The 14,992-nt window shown below is 52.9% G+C and overlaps 1 protein-coding gene across 2 annotated transcripts in view; it reads left to right on the forward strand.

Moving 5' to 3' along the window:
• CD82 (CD82 molecule) overlaps positions 1 to 14,992 on the forward strand; it is a 47,454-nt gene that overhangs the window by 12,964 nt on the left and 19,498 nt on the right. Inside the window, exons 2-3 of one of the 2 annotated variants that reach the window (XM_016197662.2) lie at positions 7,036 to 7,104; positions 12,635 to 12,717. In XM_016197662.2, the coding sequence (XP_016053148.2) occupies positions 12,655 to 12,717 (63 nt within the window). In that variant the 5' untranslated portion in view covers positions 7,036 to 7,104; positions 12,635 to 12,654. The remainder of the gene's footprint in view (positions 1 to 7,035; positions 7,105 to 12,634; positions 12,718 to 14,992) is intronic. The other variant, XM_016197663.2, reaches the window with a different exon arrangement.

The following is a 14,992-nucleotide window of genomic DNA, read 5'->3' on the forward strand; positions in this document are numbered from 1 at the left end:
TGACAGGGTAGAGCTGTCTGCATATGGTCTCTTTCTTCTTTCCTCCCTAGGGCCCTGAGGGCTCCGGTTGGGGAAGATTTCATGGGGCTGCTTAGGACATTGGTGATCATTTTGGCATAGCTGCTGCTGGCTGATGTTGTCCCTGCCCCGGCTTCAGCTCCCTTAGGGGCCTTTGAGTGACTCCAGTAGCCCTTCTAGTGGGAAAGACCCAGCCTGCTCAGGAATCTCTGGGGTTCTGTCCAAGGCACCGCCCAGTGCTCCCAGAATCTGAGGGAGGCCAAGGCTGAGAAGAATGGGATGGGGAGGGGCAGGGCCATTGTTGATGGTGGGGGGAGGGGGGGTATGGGTAAGAATCAGAGGGCCCTGGTCCCTCAAGGAGGCCACTTCTCTTGGCTAGAGAAGAGGGTGAAAGTGAGCATTTGGGGTGGTCTGGAAGGTGGGTCTGGGCTGGCTCCCAGGATGGGACTCTGCCTTGGTCAGCAGGGCTGCATTCCTGAGCAGGTGTTGCCTCGGCCTTCCCTGGGGACTTTCCATGGAGACCAGAGGGCCTGCAATTTGCTGGGTTTGGGCCCTGGATGCATAGGAGGCTCCCTTCACCTGATACCTGTCTCTCTCTGTGCCTCTCTCCCTGTCATTCTCTGCCTCTCTTTCCTTACCTCTTTGGCTTAGAAAAGTTATGTGACAATTAGGGGAGGAGAGAGCCAGCATTTGAACCCATGTCCATCTGATGCCCACCCTAACTACCCATGCCGAAATGATAAGTGCTGCCACATAGGGCTCTGTGAGGTTCTATGCAGGAGAATATTCTGGGAAGGCTGCTTGGAAGAGGTGGCATCTCAGCAGTCCTGTCTTCCTTCCTGAGCCCAGTGCCTTGGGAGGGTATGTTGTGCCAGCCTGCTGCCATGTGGTGTCCCTGATTAGAGTTCCCCTCCTTCCTAATCACCCTGCTGAGGGCCCACACCGAGCACCCAGCCTCTAGCCTCAGCCTCTTAGGAACCCCAGTTCTGGCCCAGATGTTAACCCTTTGTTAGCTACCTGCTCCCAGCTGGCCAGGCTCTCAGATGGGCGTGCAAGCTGGCCTCGGGTGCATAGTGCAGCCACAGGATGTCTTTAGTTGGTGGGTCTGGAGGCTGGACTGTGAAACCTAACGCAGGCTGGGCCTTGGTTAGGTTATTTTAGTTCCCTATCATTTAGAACTGTTTCTGCAGGCAGCATAGCATGACAGTCAAGCACAGGGGCTGTTGGGGTTCAACTCTCAGCTCCATCAGCTGTAACCTTGGGCCTTAGGGCCTTAAACCTGAGTTTCGGTGTCTTCAACTGTAAAATGGGATTAAAAGCAATGTGTACCTTATAGGATCATTACAAGGAGAAACTGAGCCACATGAAGCACTTAGCACAATCTCCGGCACGTAACTGCAAGTGTTGTTGAATGCCTTTGTTGTTGAATATTGGAGACTACGTTCTTAAGAGCTTTATCTTGTCTCTTAAAGGCCGAGCTGGAGGCTGGGTGGAATCGCCGTGCTGCTTCATGCTTATGTTGGTGTATAATTGCTCGTTTTCATGTCTGTGCTCCTCCAGACTGGGTACCCCCTGGGGCAGAGATGGGTCTTGTTCATCCGTTTCCTGTGTCCAGCTCCAGGCCCACCAGGAGTGGGGATTCGATGAACTGAAGTGGCAGTGGCTCAGGACCGAAACTCTGAGCTGAGGCCATCTGTGGTAGGAAGCAGTATTACAAAGTAGGGAGGACCTTGAGCTCCAAAATCAGAGGGTCTGGAGAGCAAAGCTCAGCTGTGCCGCTGTTCTCCATGTGCCTAGGACACATGCCACCACCCTCCTGTGCCTCAGAGATCCCACTTATAAACAGGGATGGAGCCTTGCTCTCTACCTGCCAGGGGGATGTGGGGCTAAATGAGACAAGATGAGTGGAACACACTCCCATGGAGGTGCTTTCATATATGTTCCTTTCATTCACCAGTCCTCCCTCTGTTCAACTTTCATTTCAAGTTCTTGAGTGATGGTAACCTTTATAGGACAGTTTATAGGAGCCTGAGTGTATCCTACATCTTAAGGGACAGTCTAGCCTTTATGCATATTCTCCTCCTGACATATGAGGAGGGGACTCTGTCTAACATTACCTCTTCCCAGCCTTCTGTCTCTGTCATGCTCACATTCTTGGGGTTGGCAAGCTGATTCTGCTGTCTTCCTGGACACGCCTGGATAGCCCCATTTTACAGATGAGGCTCAGAGTGGGTAGACAACTTGTCAAAGGTCACACAGCTCTACCAGATGTATTGGGATTAGGTCTCTCTCAGTTCCAAGTCCATACTCTGACCTGCTTCATTGTGCTACCTCCCTGCGTGGGGTTGTAGAGGGGTCCTTGGAAGGTGGCTGACTCTTGAGAGCCCACCTGGGAATCTAGGTCCTCTTGTTAGGTCCCCTGGAATCTGAGACTCCTGGACAGCCTCTCATCTTCCTAAACTTCCCTCTAAGTTAGAGCTTCCCAACTGATATGTCCAAATGGGTTGCAGATGTGTTGAGATATCTCCTTAGCCCTTGGGGACAGCCCTGGGCCGGTCATCTAAGACCAGGCACAGTTCTGTCTCCACCCCAGTGTGCTGAATAAATATGTATACTCCTCTATGTATATCATGATGTGAAACAGGCTGGGAAACACTGATGGCTCTAACCAATCCCCTTCCCACCCCCACCATACACACTGAACACACTTTTCCATAAGGGTGAGGATTCGTGGTCCTCTCCGGGCCATAGGCTCTTCATCTGAGGAATGGGGACTGATGTAGGTGATGTCAAAGGCCTTTCTACCACTGTGAATCTGAGTGTGAGCCTTAGAACCCAGCTTTGGGAGGGAGCAGGGTCTGCATAGGGCCCAAGCAGCCTGCTAAGAAGGCCAAAAACAGTCAAGAAAGGGAGCTGTGGAGGAGAGGTCAGAGACTATGAGAGGCCAAAGACTCTGCCTCAACCTGAGTCTGTCTGCTTGGGGAGGCTGGAAGGCTCCAGGTATCTGCTCTTCCCCATGCTGCGTCCTCCATCAGAGTGGCCCCCTTCAGTCTCATTGCTTGGGTTTCAGAGGAAAGCCTCCCGGGAAGGGCCACATCTGTGAGCCCCATCAGGCACACTGGAGGAACAAACAACCTGGCCAGATTTGGTGGGACTGATCTTTTCCTTCCTGACAGGAAGGCAATAGGCCTCAGAGCTGGGGGAGGGTGGGAGGTCAGGCAGGCAAACAGGGGTATGGAAGGGGGAGGGGAAGGCTCCACCATCTCCACCATCTCCCCCATTCCCTTAGGCAGCAGGTGAGGAGGAGGGAGCTCTGGTCTGAAATCAGACCTGAACTTTAATCAAGGCGTAGCCACTTACTTGTGTGGCCTTAGGCAAGCCACTGAACCTCTGAGTCTCAGTGTTTTCCTCTGTTAAATGGGGATAATAATATCTCAAGGGTGGGGTATTAGAGAGATAAAAAGAGGGACAGTGGGAATGGCATGATACAAACTATAAAGTGCTGTCCCTCCTCTGCCAGTCTAGCCAGGGGTGGCTGCTGCCTGCGTTCCTCTGGTACCCTTGGCCTCCTTCCCCCAAATGCCAGGAGTCAGTCCCAGCTCAGCCTGTTAAGTCCTCAAGAGAATTGGAACCTGTTATCCCTGCTGGTGAAATCGTGAGGCAGGAGCCGTTCCTCATGGAGCCTTGGGTTCAGCATCCTTAAGACAGAAAGGAGGCGTTGGGGCTCTGAAATCCCATGATTCCTGGGAGGGTCTGATCTGGACATGTTTCTTCCAAACCACAACGACGGCGGTGGTATGGGATTTGCTTACTTGTATTGAGCAACTGACAGTTTCCCCAAAGCTCTCTATGCACCTTATCTCAGTCCCCACTGTGTTAGAGATGAGATACTGAGCTCAGAGAGGTTTAATAGCTCCCTTGCTCAAGGTCACAGCACAGCGAGTAGGAAGCAGAGCTGGGATTCAAACCCAGGTCTTGGAGGAAACTTGAGATCTTAATCGTGCCTGTGGCCTCACGAGTTTCCTGTTACCCAGAGTAGCAGCTTTTTACTTTTGTTTTTCTTTTTTGTTTTAACAAAAATAACAGAAAAAGTAAAACCAGAGACTGAAAACCAAGATAGTGAAGAGCTGAAAAAGCCAGCCCTGGGGTGAGCCGTGTTTTCAAGGAAACACATCACCTGTCACACGCAAAACAAATACAGCCACCTGTGACCAGCCTCTTTTCATGGGCAATCAGGACAAAGTCCAGAGCATGGAGAGCTGGGTGGCGTGCCCGTGGACAGGTGAGCTTCCAGAGCAGAGCGGCCAGGCCGGGCTCTCTCTCTCCACTTTCTGCCCAAGGACACAGACTGAGCTCCCATGGGATCAGTTGTCCAACTCACCAGACTGGCTGGGCCTCCAGGCCTCAGACAGGCCCCTAGGCACAGCCCAGAGGTTCAGAGACAGAGGCCCCTCCCCTGCCGAGGGCAGAGGCCTTCCTTCCTTAGGAGGCTCAGCCTGGCCCTGTTCAACTGAACTGCCAACCCTTTGCCCCGGAGCAGTGGTGGTCACCCTCTGGCATGGAGCCCTCCAGGCTGGGCATATTCTGGAGCCTGGATCAAGGCCCTCAGAGGGCTTCAGACTGTTGGTGGAAACTAACAACTTTGGGATAGTAATCATCATCATCATAACTGGTAGCATTTATTTGAAATTTACTGGGTGTCAGGCACTTGACAGAACGAACTCATGTAAGTCTTACCATGACCCATTATTAAGCCCATTTTATAAGTGGGAAAGCTGAGGCACAGTGGTGAAGTGGTTGCCCAAGGCCACATAGCTGGTAAGATGTGGCAGATTTGGCATTCGAGGCAGGGAGAGGAGGAGTGGGCTAGGGTGCCAGCCCAGACTAAGCCCTCCTGGGTGCTAGCATGATTGCAGGTCACCTTCACACCAGTGTGGCATGGGCAGGTTTGGTATTCCCATTCACTGATAAGGAGGAAGCTCTGTAGTGTCTCCTGAGGTTATGTGGCAGATATGTGGCAGATCCAGGGGAGGGAAGCAAGGGTCATTATGTGACTCTGTGAGCTGGTACAGGGAGCAGGTGGAGAGGGAGGAGCTCTGAACCCAGAGTCTCCAAGTCCTCCACTGCGTGCTCAACCCTGATTTTACTATGTGACCTGCAGGCTCTTGCTCCCTCTGGCCCCTCTGAAAAATGCACTGATCTCAAAGGTCTTCACCTGCAGAGCAGACATTGCTCTGGGGTTCATGACTTGGTGGGAAGGGATGTGCCTCCAGGAAGTCAAGGATGGAGCAGAGGCACCAGGAGCTTCATGGGAATTCTCCCTTGCAGGGCCCTGCTGCACAAGGGACCCAGGCCGGCCTGCATCCCACTCCCAGCAGAGGGAACAGGCCATGCCGGGGATGGGGCCTTCGGCAGTGGGTCTCACACATTAGAGTCCTCAGGAGAGCTTTAAAAAATCCTGATGCCCCAGCTGTTCCCCGGACCAATTAAATCAGCATCTCTGAGAGGGGGCCCAGGCACCGGCAAGTTTTAGAGCCCTCTGGGTAATTCCAGTGTGCAGCCATGATCGGGGACCACTACTCCAAACCAATGGGAGGTGGGGAAGTAAGAATCCCCTGGCTTTCCGCGCCTAGTGACCCCCCTCCCCCCGACCAGATGACAGAATGTGCCTGCCCAGCTGTGTGCATCTTTCTTGGGAGAGAGTTCACAGCTTCCATTGGCTTTTCTGACCCAAAGGAGATTAAAATCCACTCTTAGGGGGAAGCAACCCCGTCCCCCCAAACCAGCAATGTCATTTCTAAGGACCAGAAACCTCCAGTTGCAGGATCAAAGTTGGTTTGTCTTGTCTTTTCTAAGAAACCTTTCCTTACCTCTCCAGACTGTCCCCGTCCCCTTTCCTTTCCTGCTTCCTGCAGATACTTACCAAGTACTTGCTGTGTACTGGGCACTGCTCTGGGACATTGGCGAATAAGACAGACTCAGGCTCCCCCTCAGGGAGCCATACTCTCATGGGGACTGTGGACGCAGTAGTGAGCCAATAGGATAAATGCAGTGAGCAGGACATCGACAGGCCCAGGTGTAAAGCTGCTGCTCCTTAGGGTCACTGGGGAGCCTCCCCAAGATTCTGATGACTTCGTGGGTCATTGATGGGGACTGGGCATTGGCATATTTTGATTCTAATGTGCAGCTGGAGGGAGGCCTGCTGAGTAGACCAGGCTTTCAGGGAAGGCTTCTGGGAGGAGGGAGCTCAGCCTGCAAGGAGGGAAGGAGCCAGCCTGGGGCTTTGGGGGAGGAGTGATCTTGGAAGAAGCAGCAGGTCAAAGGTCTTGGTGTGCAAGGACCTGCTCTACTGGAACAACAGGAAAGAATGGCCTTTGTGGCCTAAAGAATGAATGTGTATATGGGAAGGGGGAGGTGCTGAGGACAGAGGAGGGGCAGGGTGCACCAGGCAGGGCTCTGACAGCCACCTAAGAGCATGAATGTTATAGGAAACATCTCGGCTCCATCACCATTGCAGGGTTGCGGGATTGGGGAGCGCCAAGATCTGGTTTGCATTTTTCAAAGCCCTTCCTGAGGTGTGGATAACAGACTGGGGAGGGCAGGAGTGTGACCTGTGACCAGCCAGGGAAATGTACTGGTGGGAGGTGAGGCGTGGGGCCAGGACAGGCTCTGGATTGGGCTATGGGAGGAGGGGGAGGAGGCAGAGGGAGACCTGACTGGCGCTCTTAGGTGCTCTAGTCCAAGCCAGCTGGTGCATCAAAAGGCCATCTCGTCCCCTCCTCTGAATCCTGCAGTACTTAGAATCCTGGAGCAACGGCCCCCAAAGGACCTCAAGAGTGTTTCCTAAGATCTGTTCCACGTGGTATTAAGGGCTATTAAGTGTACAATCATTTTAAGTCAGTGGTGTTTATCCACTGTGCTGAGTCCTTAACAGCCTAATTAATGTACGGTGACTCTCGGAGAGGAGAAATGTTGCTTCACACACTTGGTAACAGCAAAATTTTTTGTTCTTAACAGCAGGTCTTCTAAGACTTGGATTCTAAGGAACCCCTCTGGAAACGCTGCTCTGGTCCTGTCATTTGACAGGTGAGGAGGTGGGGGTGGGCAGGGAAGGGTGGGAGGGTGGGGACAGTCACCTGTGCTAGATTTCCTACTGAGTGACCCATTAGAGCAGGCCTCAGCCTTCACCTCCTAACTCTGGGCCTTGAGGTACCGTGCTGCAGTCCCCAGTCAGTCTCCCCAAGGCTTGGTCGGGACATCTAGGCTCTAGGGTCAGGCTGGAAAGCTCCTCCCCCATCCTCAGCTGAGGGACAGACCAAACCTCCTACTCTACAGGAGCAAATTCACAGGGGCCAACATAGAAGGGGTTCTCTGGGAGACAGAAGCTCCTTCCCTGTGTCAGGGGCTCTGGGAAAGGTTGAGGGAGCCTTGGCCGTGGGTGACATTCAGAGCTGGCTCTGGGTGCTCACCCTACACGAACTCCACCTCATCCCTTGAGTGAGGACCAAAGAGGTCTGAAAACAGTCTCAGTTGACCCAGGGGCAGTGGATCTCAGGCCCCCTTCAGGTGGCTGAGTACTTGAAAGTCCTGGTATTCTGTGTGGAAGTTTTCCCCCTCCCCTTCACCTCTCCCTCCCTCCCTCCATCCACCCATCCCTTCCTCCATCCTTCCAGCCCTCTCTCCACCCATGCTCCAGTTGGCAACATTTTCTGGGAGCCTACTTTGTTCTCATAAATAATACATAGTCTTTCCCCTCAAGGTACCACAACCCATAGGGGAGATAGAAAAGTGAGCAGAAAATTACTGTACAGCATTATGAGTTAGAATAGTAACCCCCATTCATTGAAAGCCTACCTCATGCCAGACACTTTACCTACATCATCTGATTTAATCTTTGGGCAAATCTGTCCAATAGATTTCATTTTCCTCTTTTCACAGATGAGTAAGGTGAGGCTCAGAGAGGTTAATTTCTTTGTCCAAAGTCACACAGCTAGGAAGTGATAGAGTCACATTCAAACTTAGGCAGTCTGATGCCAGAGCCTGTTCTGGGAATGACTTCAGAATCCAGTGCTATTGGAAGGAAGCTGAGAGGAAGTGCCCCTAGCCAACACGTGTGCTGGCCCCCGGGGAGCAGGTGGCTGTGGCAGTGGTGACAGGGCTGGCTGGAGTGGGAGGTTTCCTGGAGGAGGTGGATGTCTGAGGTGAGTGCTGAAGGATGAGTAGGAGTTAATAATATATTAGTGTAATAATTTCACTGTACAAACTGATTTGGCATAAAATTATATATTTGGTCAATTTAAATTATAGGTGCTTAGAAATGGTCAATTTGCCTGCTATAAAGTATAACATAAAATCGGTACCTTCTTTCTCCTACTGCTCACACAGCTGTCAGTGACTGTTCTGGAATTTTCCAAATAAAATGTGCTTGTTCTGTGGCTGTCATGACATCCTCCCAGGAAAGCATAGGCAGACCCTCCAGTGTCTACGGAAAGCATATACCAGGGAGCATAGCACTGGGAGGCGTTCTCTGTTTCATTTCGTCCGTTAATGACACGCTCACCCCCAGTTCTTCCAGAAGTCCTTATAAAGATGTTTAGCCCAGCCCTGCTCATGGAGTCCTGACTGCCAGGTGCTGGCCCCGTGGTCTTTATAACAGGGGGTTCAGTTGGGAGCCCCGCTCTACAGGTGAGGAGCATGAGGCCCCAGAAGTCCCTTCCCTGTGGCCATGCATTGGCAGAGCCAGGATTTGGACCCTTGTCTGGGGATCGTGTGCCACCACCATTTGTTCCTCTACACCGGGGCCGGCAAACTTTTTCCACGAGGGGCCACGCGGTAAATGTTTTAGGCTCTGTGGGCCAGTGGTGTGCGCAGCTGCTTGCTGTGCCATAGCAGCCACGGGCAAGACATACTCCAGGGCGTGTGGCTGTGTGCCAACGCAGCTTTATGTATGGACACTGACATTTCAATTTCAAGTGTTACAAACACTCTTCTTTTATTTTTTTCCAACTATTTAAAAATGTAAAATCTGTTCTCAGCTGGTAAGCCATATAAAAAATAGGTGGTGGGTTGGATTTGATCCACAGGACTAGCTGCCTAGATGGCCACGCCCTGTCCTACCTGAGTCCTTAGGCCTGTCTTGCAGATAAGGGGGCTGAGGCTCAGACCCCTCAGCATGGGCAGGCACAGCTAGAATGGAACCCAAGCCCTCTGACTCCAGCTTTGGGGTCTCCTTGGGGCCTGATGGTGGTGATGGCTCCCTAAAGTTGATGCCACACCCCACCTTCGGCCGACCCCCTGCCCTTCATGGAACCGCCCATCTTGTGTAGGTGTGGAGAATGCATTCATCCCCCGCTCCCCGTGGCTGCCAAGGGGAATGTCTGTGCTCCCAGGGCAGGAAGACTGTGTTCTGGATCTTAGCCCACAAGCCCAGGAGCCACCACCCCAGGCTCTGGTTCTCAGCACCTTTTCCTCCCTCAGGTGATTCCCAGGTAGTCTTGGGGCTGGCCCCTCACTGGCCAAGCTGCCTGCCAGTCGTGGGGCTGCTGGGCTCCTGCTCCAGCATTTGAGCCCATCCAGCTGCCCCCTGGAGAGGAGGGGGCGGCCCAAGGGCTCAGCGGCCTGGTTTCTGTCCTTGGCCGTCCACACGCTGGTGCCCAGACAAGCGCCCTTACCCCTCTTCGCCTTAGTTTGCTCATAGAATGTTGAAAGGCTTTGTCCAGCGCCTGGTACAATTTGTGCGAGTGACTAAGAGACCAGTGAAGGGCCCAGGGGCTGGAGTATCGGGGATGCCAGCCCAGCAGTCCTGCCTCTTTGCCCGCCAAACCAGAGGTCCTTTGAGCAGTCACCTTGGTCTTCACCACTGCTTGGTCAACGGAATCCCAGCTGTCCCCAGATACAGTCACAGCCACTCCCTGCAGACGGCATTTCACGGGGAAAGATCTTGGGCTGCTTAAGGAGCTGTGGGACTTGGGCAAGTTACTGCACCTGCCTGAGCACCGCCCCCCTCCCATAGGAATAGCCTCCCCACCTTCCGGGCGGGTTGTGAGGGTTAAAAGGGATGACCAAGGCCCATGGCTGTTCCCAGGCAGCTCCCCTCCTTACTCGGCAGGCCTGGTATTCACTGTCTAAAGGCCGCCCCATCCTGGACACCCCGACCCTGCGAGGCTGCCCTGGACACCTGGCCCTAGGGGAGGATCTGGGAGCCGGAAAGTGTACAAACTCCCTTCCCAGGCTGTTGAGGCCGCTGCAGTTGCCAACGAACGGGCTGTTTCCACACTTCTCCAGTTTCACAAGAACCAACTGGCACCGCCGCTCGGGCCTCTGGGCCCCTCAGCGCTGGGACGCGGTTACTGGAAAGTTCTGGTGAAATGCCGACTGTGTCAGCCCTTGGGGTGGGCAACACGTGTCATTTACTGGGAGGAAACACAGGCAGGCAGGCAGGATCTTGGGACGAGAGAAAAGCATGCCTCCCTCCCTGGGAGGATCTTTCCTCTCTGGCTGTTTGTTCCCTGCGAGTTTATGAAGTGCCTGTGGTGTGTCAGGCGCTGTGCTGGGAGGGGACAGAGGAAAACAGTAGCTCTCCTGTATGTGGTCCAGCCCCCTGCAGGCCTTACTCTCAGATCTCTGGATCTCCTGACATGGGGGTGGCAGTGCCTGTTTTCTCCCCTCTGGATCAGGGGGTGGGGTGAGGTCCCAGGCAGAGTTGCTGAGTCTGGACTTTCATGGTTCCTGAGTTACCGCTCTCTTTGCATTTCTCGGACCCAGACCTGGGACCCTGGTGGCTTGGAAGAGCCAGTTAGTCTAATTTTCCCAGGTAGCATTTGAATCCCCCTATAAATCTTTATTCAGACTTTGCTTCCATGACACTTGTGATGGGGTGCTCACTACCAACCAGGTAGCCTTTTTTCTTCTTTGGGTGGCTTTGCTTCATGTGCCCAAATCTGACCCACAGAAAGGCAGCTAAAGACAGGAATGTTAGGCCTAGCCGGTGTGGCTCAGTGGTTGAGCATTGACCCATGTATACCAGGAGGTCACAGGTTTGATTCTGGTCAGGGTTGCGGGGTCGATCCCCTGTAGGGGATGTGCAGGAGGCAGCCGATTGATGTTTCTCTCTCATTGATGTTTCTATCTTTCTCTCCCTCTCCCTTCTTCTCTCTCTAAAATCAATAAAAACATATATGACAGGGATGTTAGAAAACTGAACTGGACCCCTTGGGAGGCTCTGAGCACTCCCTCCCCTTCCCCTGTCAATGGAAGTATATAAAGTTGAAGCTGAGCCTCCACTTGGCAAGGATAATAGAAGATTGTTATTATGTCCAAAGAAGGGTGAGGGACAGGGGAGATTCCCATGACTGAGCACTGCCCTTTACCCTGCAAGGGATAGGAGGGGGTGAACCCCACACCTGGGTCCTCAGGGCCCCCATTCTCTCTGTTCTGTGTTTTCCCCCCACCCTTCATAGGGCAGTGGGAACATGACTGCATCTGGTGCCTGCTTTCCCCGCCCCCAGCCTGGCTCTACCCTCGCAGCTGTCCCTGGCCAGCTGTCCTGGACCTAGCTGCCTGGCGCTGGTTCCCTTTCCCCTCAGGGCCTGAGAGCTGACTGTTGCCACTCCTGGGTTGTCTGGCCTTGGGGAGGGCGCAAAGGGCAGCCAGCTCCCAGATTCCCTCTTCCTCCCCAGTCCTGCCCTGGCCTGGGGTCCTTCTGTGTAAAGGGTCACGGCATTCTCAAGTGTGGTTTGTGTTGTTCAGAAACATGAGTTTTCTGGGAGAGTCTATGACCCCCCCCAAAATGTTAATAAGTATTGATGAATACCTATGCAACGTGTAAAATTATGCTGTAGAGGAACATTTTATCCACATAAAGAGATGGTATATTGTAGAATGAAAAAAGCAGTCAGGAATTCACTCTGTATAGCATGAGCACCATTCTGTGTAAAACCACTTGTCATACACCCCTGAGCTGGAGGTATAGCTGCTAAAATGATAACAGTTTTTATCTCTGGGGCGAGATAAACATTTCTGTTGAATTTGTGTTTTTCTGTTTTTGTTGGATGTTTCACAATGCATATTTGTTTCCTTTGTAATGAGAAGGTGGAGGGAGCACTAAGTTCATTTTCTGAGAAGCCAGAAAACTCTCTTCCTCCTCACAGCAGCCCCCATCACCCCAGCCCCCTAGCCCCAGAGGGGATCTGAAAATGTGTGGAACAAGTCACAGGTCTTACCTCTGGGTCTCCAGCAGTCACTCACTAACTTCCTGGTCTCCTGACTTCCATGAGCCTGTCTGGGCAAGTCTTGGACCCTGAAGTTCTCCTGTATAATTTCCCTCCAGGCCTGGCCCCAGTAGAGTAGCTCACCCAGACCCTGACTGCCAAGCAGCAAGAACCCGAGACTACCCATAAGACCACACTTTCCATCTGTGTGGCTTTGGGCCAGTCATCTAACCTCTCTGGGCCTCAAGGTGCTGTAAAGTGGGACCTCATATTAGTACCTACTTCATGGGCTTGTTGTGAGGATTTGGGGCCAGCAGATGGTGGGTGCCCATCAGCATTGGTTCTCTCTCCTCCCCTGCCCTGCCCAGCCCATCCTACACTGACCTACCTGCCTTTTTTCTCCACAGGGAGCTCCAGGGCCAGCAGGATGGGGTCAGCCTGTATCAAAGTCACCAAATACTTCCTCTTCCTCTTCAACTTGCTCTTCTTTGTAAGTATGGCCAGCGCTACTTGACTGTCTCCAACAGAGAGACTCTTGTGCCTGGTGCATCCCAGCCTGAGATCTCCAGAGATGCCAGGCCTGGGAACGGTTGTGGGGTGTGGTTGGTTGATGGGGGCTGAGGGCAAACCATTTCAAATGGAACCTGGTCAGGTGGTGAGGAGATTCCTGGCATTCCCAGCTGCTCCACATAGAGCACTGGACTCCTTGCCCAGCCTTCCCCTCTCCTGGAGCACTGAGGCCAGGCTGCCAGGGCTAGAGCCGGTGTGGGGGAAGGAAAGCCCTCTAGGCATCTCTTAAACTCTTGTCATTGGGGATTTGCTGGTGGGGAGTCTCTGGAATCTTTCTTGTCCTGTCCTGACCCTGCCCCCTCCTACCTTCCTTTGCCCCTCTGAGAACTTGCCTGCTACAGTTCTGGGTCTCAACTGCCCCTGCCACACTCCCACCTGCATTGTGGAGGATGTGCCCTGAGCCAGGGGGACACCCAGATGTAAGCTCTATGCACATCGGACCTGGTTTTCCTGGGGGCCTTGACTCTTCTCACTGGCCTGGTGCTCACTGACTCCTCCTGCCTTGGAGTTGCCAGGATGATGGAATGTGTGTGTGTGTGAGTGTGTGCACGTGTGTGAGAGTGTATGAGTAGGTGTGTGTGCAAGGAAGAGAATGTGTGAGTGTGCATGTGTGAGAGTGTGTCTCTGGTGGGGTGAGGGTGAGGGTGGCCTAGAGGGGCCTTCATAGCCCCAGAGTGGTGCTGGGGCTTATAGCCTCTCCATGTTGGTTCACCCGATGCTGTTAAAAGAAACAGGTTCTGCAATGGGATGTTTATTATGATCCAATTTTATTTTTAAAAATTGTACACATACATGAATATATATTTTTAAATAAGTCTTTATTGATTTCAGAGAGAGGAAGAGAAAGGGAAAGAGAGATGGAAACATCAATGATGAAAGTCATTGATGCCCGGCCAGGCGTGGCTCAGTGGTTGAGCATCGACCTAGGATCCAGGCGATCCGGGTTCGATTCCCGGTCAGGGCACATGCCCAGGTTGTGGGCTTGATCAATGACTCTCTCATCATTGATGTTTCTGTCTCTCTCTCTCCCTCTCCTTTCCTCTCTCTGAAATCAATAAAGATATATTTAAAAAAAAAAAAAAGTCATTGATCAGCTGCCTCCTATACGCCCCCTGCTGGGGATCGAGACTGAAACCGGGGCGTGTGCCCTGACCAGGAATCGAACTGAGATCTCCTCGATCATAGGTTCGATGTTCAACCACTGAGCAATACTGGCTGGGCCATACCTGAATATTTTTAAGAGGAGAAAAAAATACCTCCAAATGTTAATGTTGGGATTCCTGGGAATTTGGGGTTTATTCTTTATGCCTCTGCATGTTTCAAATTTTCTACAATAGACATGAATTACTTGTGGGGAAAAAATTGTTTTACATTACAAATGACACAGGATAACGGAAAGTTTAGAAAGTAAAGAATCATTCTAAATCCCTCCTCATAGGTTTAACCCACCACACAGATACTTACAAGTGAACTTACAAGTGAGTTCCTGGTGCATGCAAGCACACACATGTGCACACATGCACACACAGATGCACATGGACCACCCTGGTGCTACCCACCCTGCTGTTCATCCACCCTAGCTCTGGCCCCACCTCCCTCCTGGAGGATCATGCTGAGTCCCTGCTGTGGCTCTGGCTCTCCACTGATGGCAGCCAGGCCTGGAAGCCACCCCAGGCAGGGCCTGGGCACCTGGGCTTCCCCACTTTGGCAGTCAGGTCCCTCTTGGCTGGCCCGGGTCTCTGGAGCACAGCTGCCCAAGCAGCCAGAGCCAAGCCTTCCCTGGCAGGCAGGAGGCTCCCAGGCTGAGGCCTGGCTTCCAGGGCCAGTAGGGGACATGGGATGGGAGTGCTGTGGCTCTGTCTCTAGGGGCTCTAGGGACAGGGGAGAGGGGTCTAGCTATGTCCTAGATGGTGACAGGGCTTGTAGAAACCCCCTCTGCCCCCATGCAGTGGGAGGGAGGCATAGAGACTTGTGGAGAAAAGCAGCGGGGTTGGTGGTTTTGGCCAAGGTGTCCTTTCCTGTTCTATTAGGCTGCCCGGTAGAGCCAGAGACTGGAAAATCTTCTCTCTGGCCAGAGCTCGTGGGGCTGGTCTTGGGGGCTTGGCTCCCTCCCAGCTGCTCCAGGGGGCTGGCGGGAGTTAGGCATTAACTCCTTATGTGCTGGGGCTCAGAATGGCCCCTCAGGATGTGGTAGG

Source organism: Miniopterus natalensis, chromosome 11 (assembly GCF_054644295.1).
Source record: "Miniopterus natalensis isolate mMinNat1 chromosome 11, mMinNat1.hap1, whole genome shotgun sequence".
Classification (NCBI taxonomy): Eukaryota; Metazoa; Chordata; class Mammalia; order Chiroptera; family Miniopteridae; genus Miniopterus; species Miniopterus natalensis.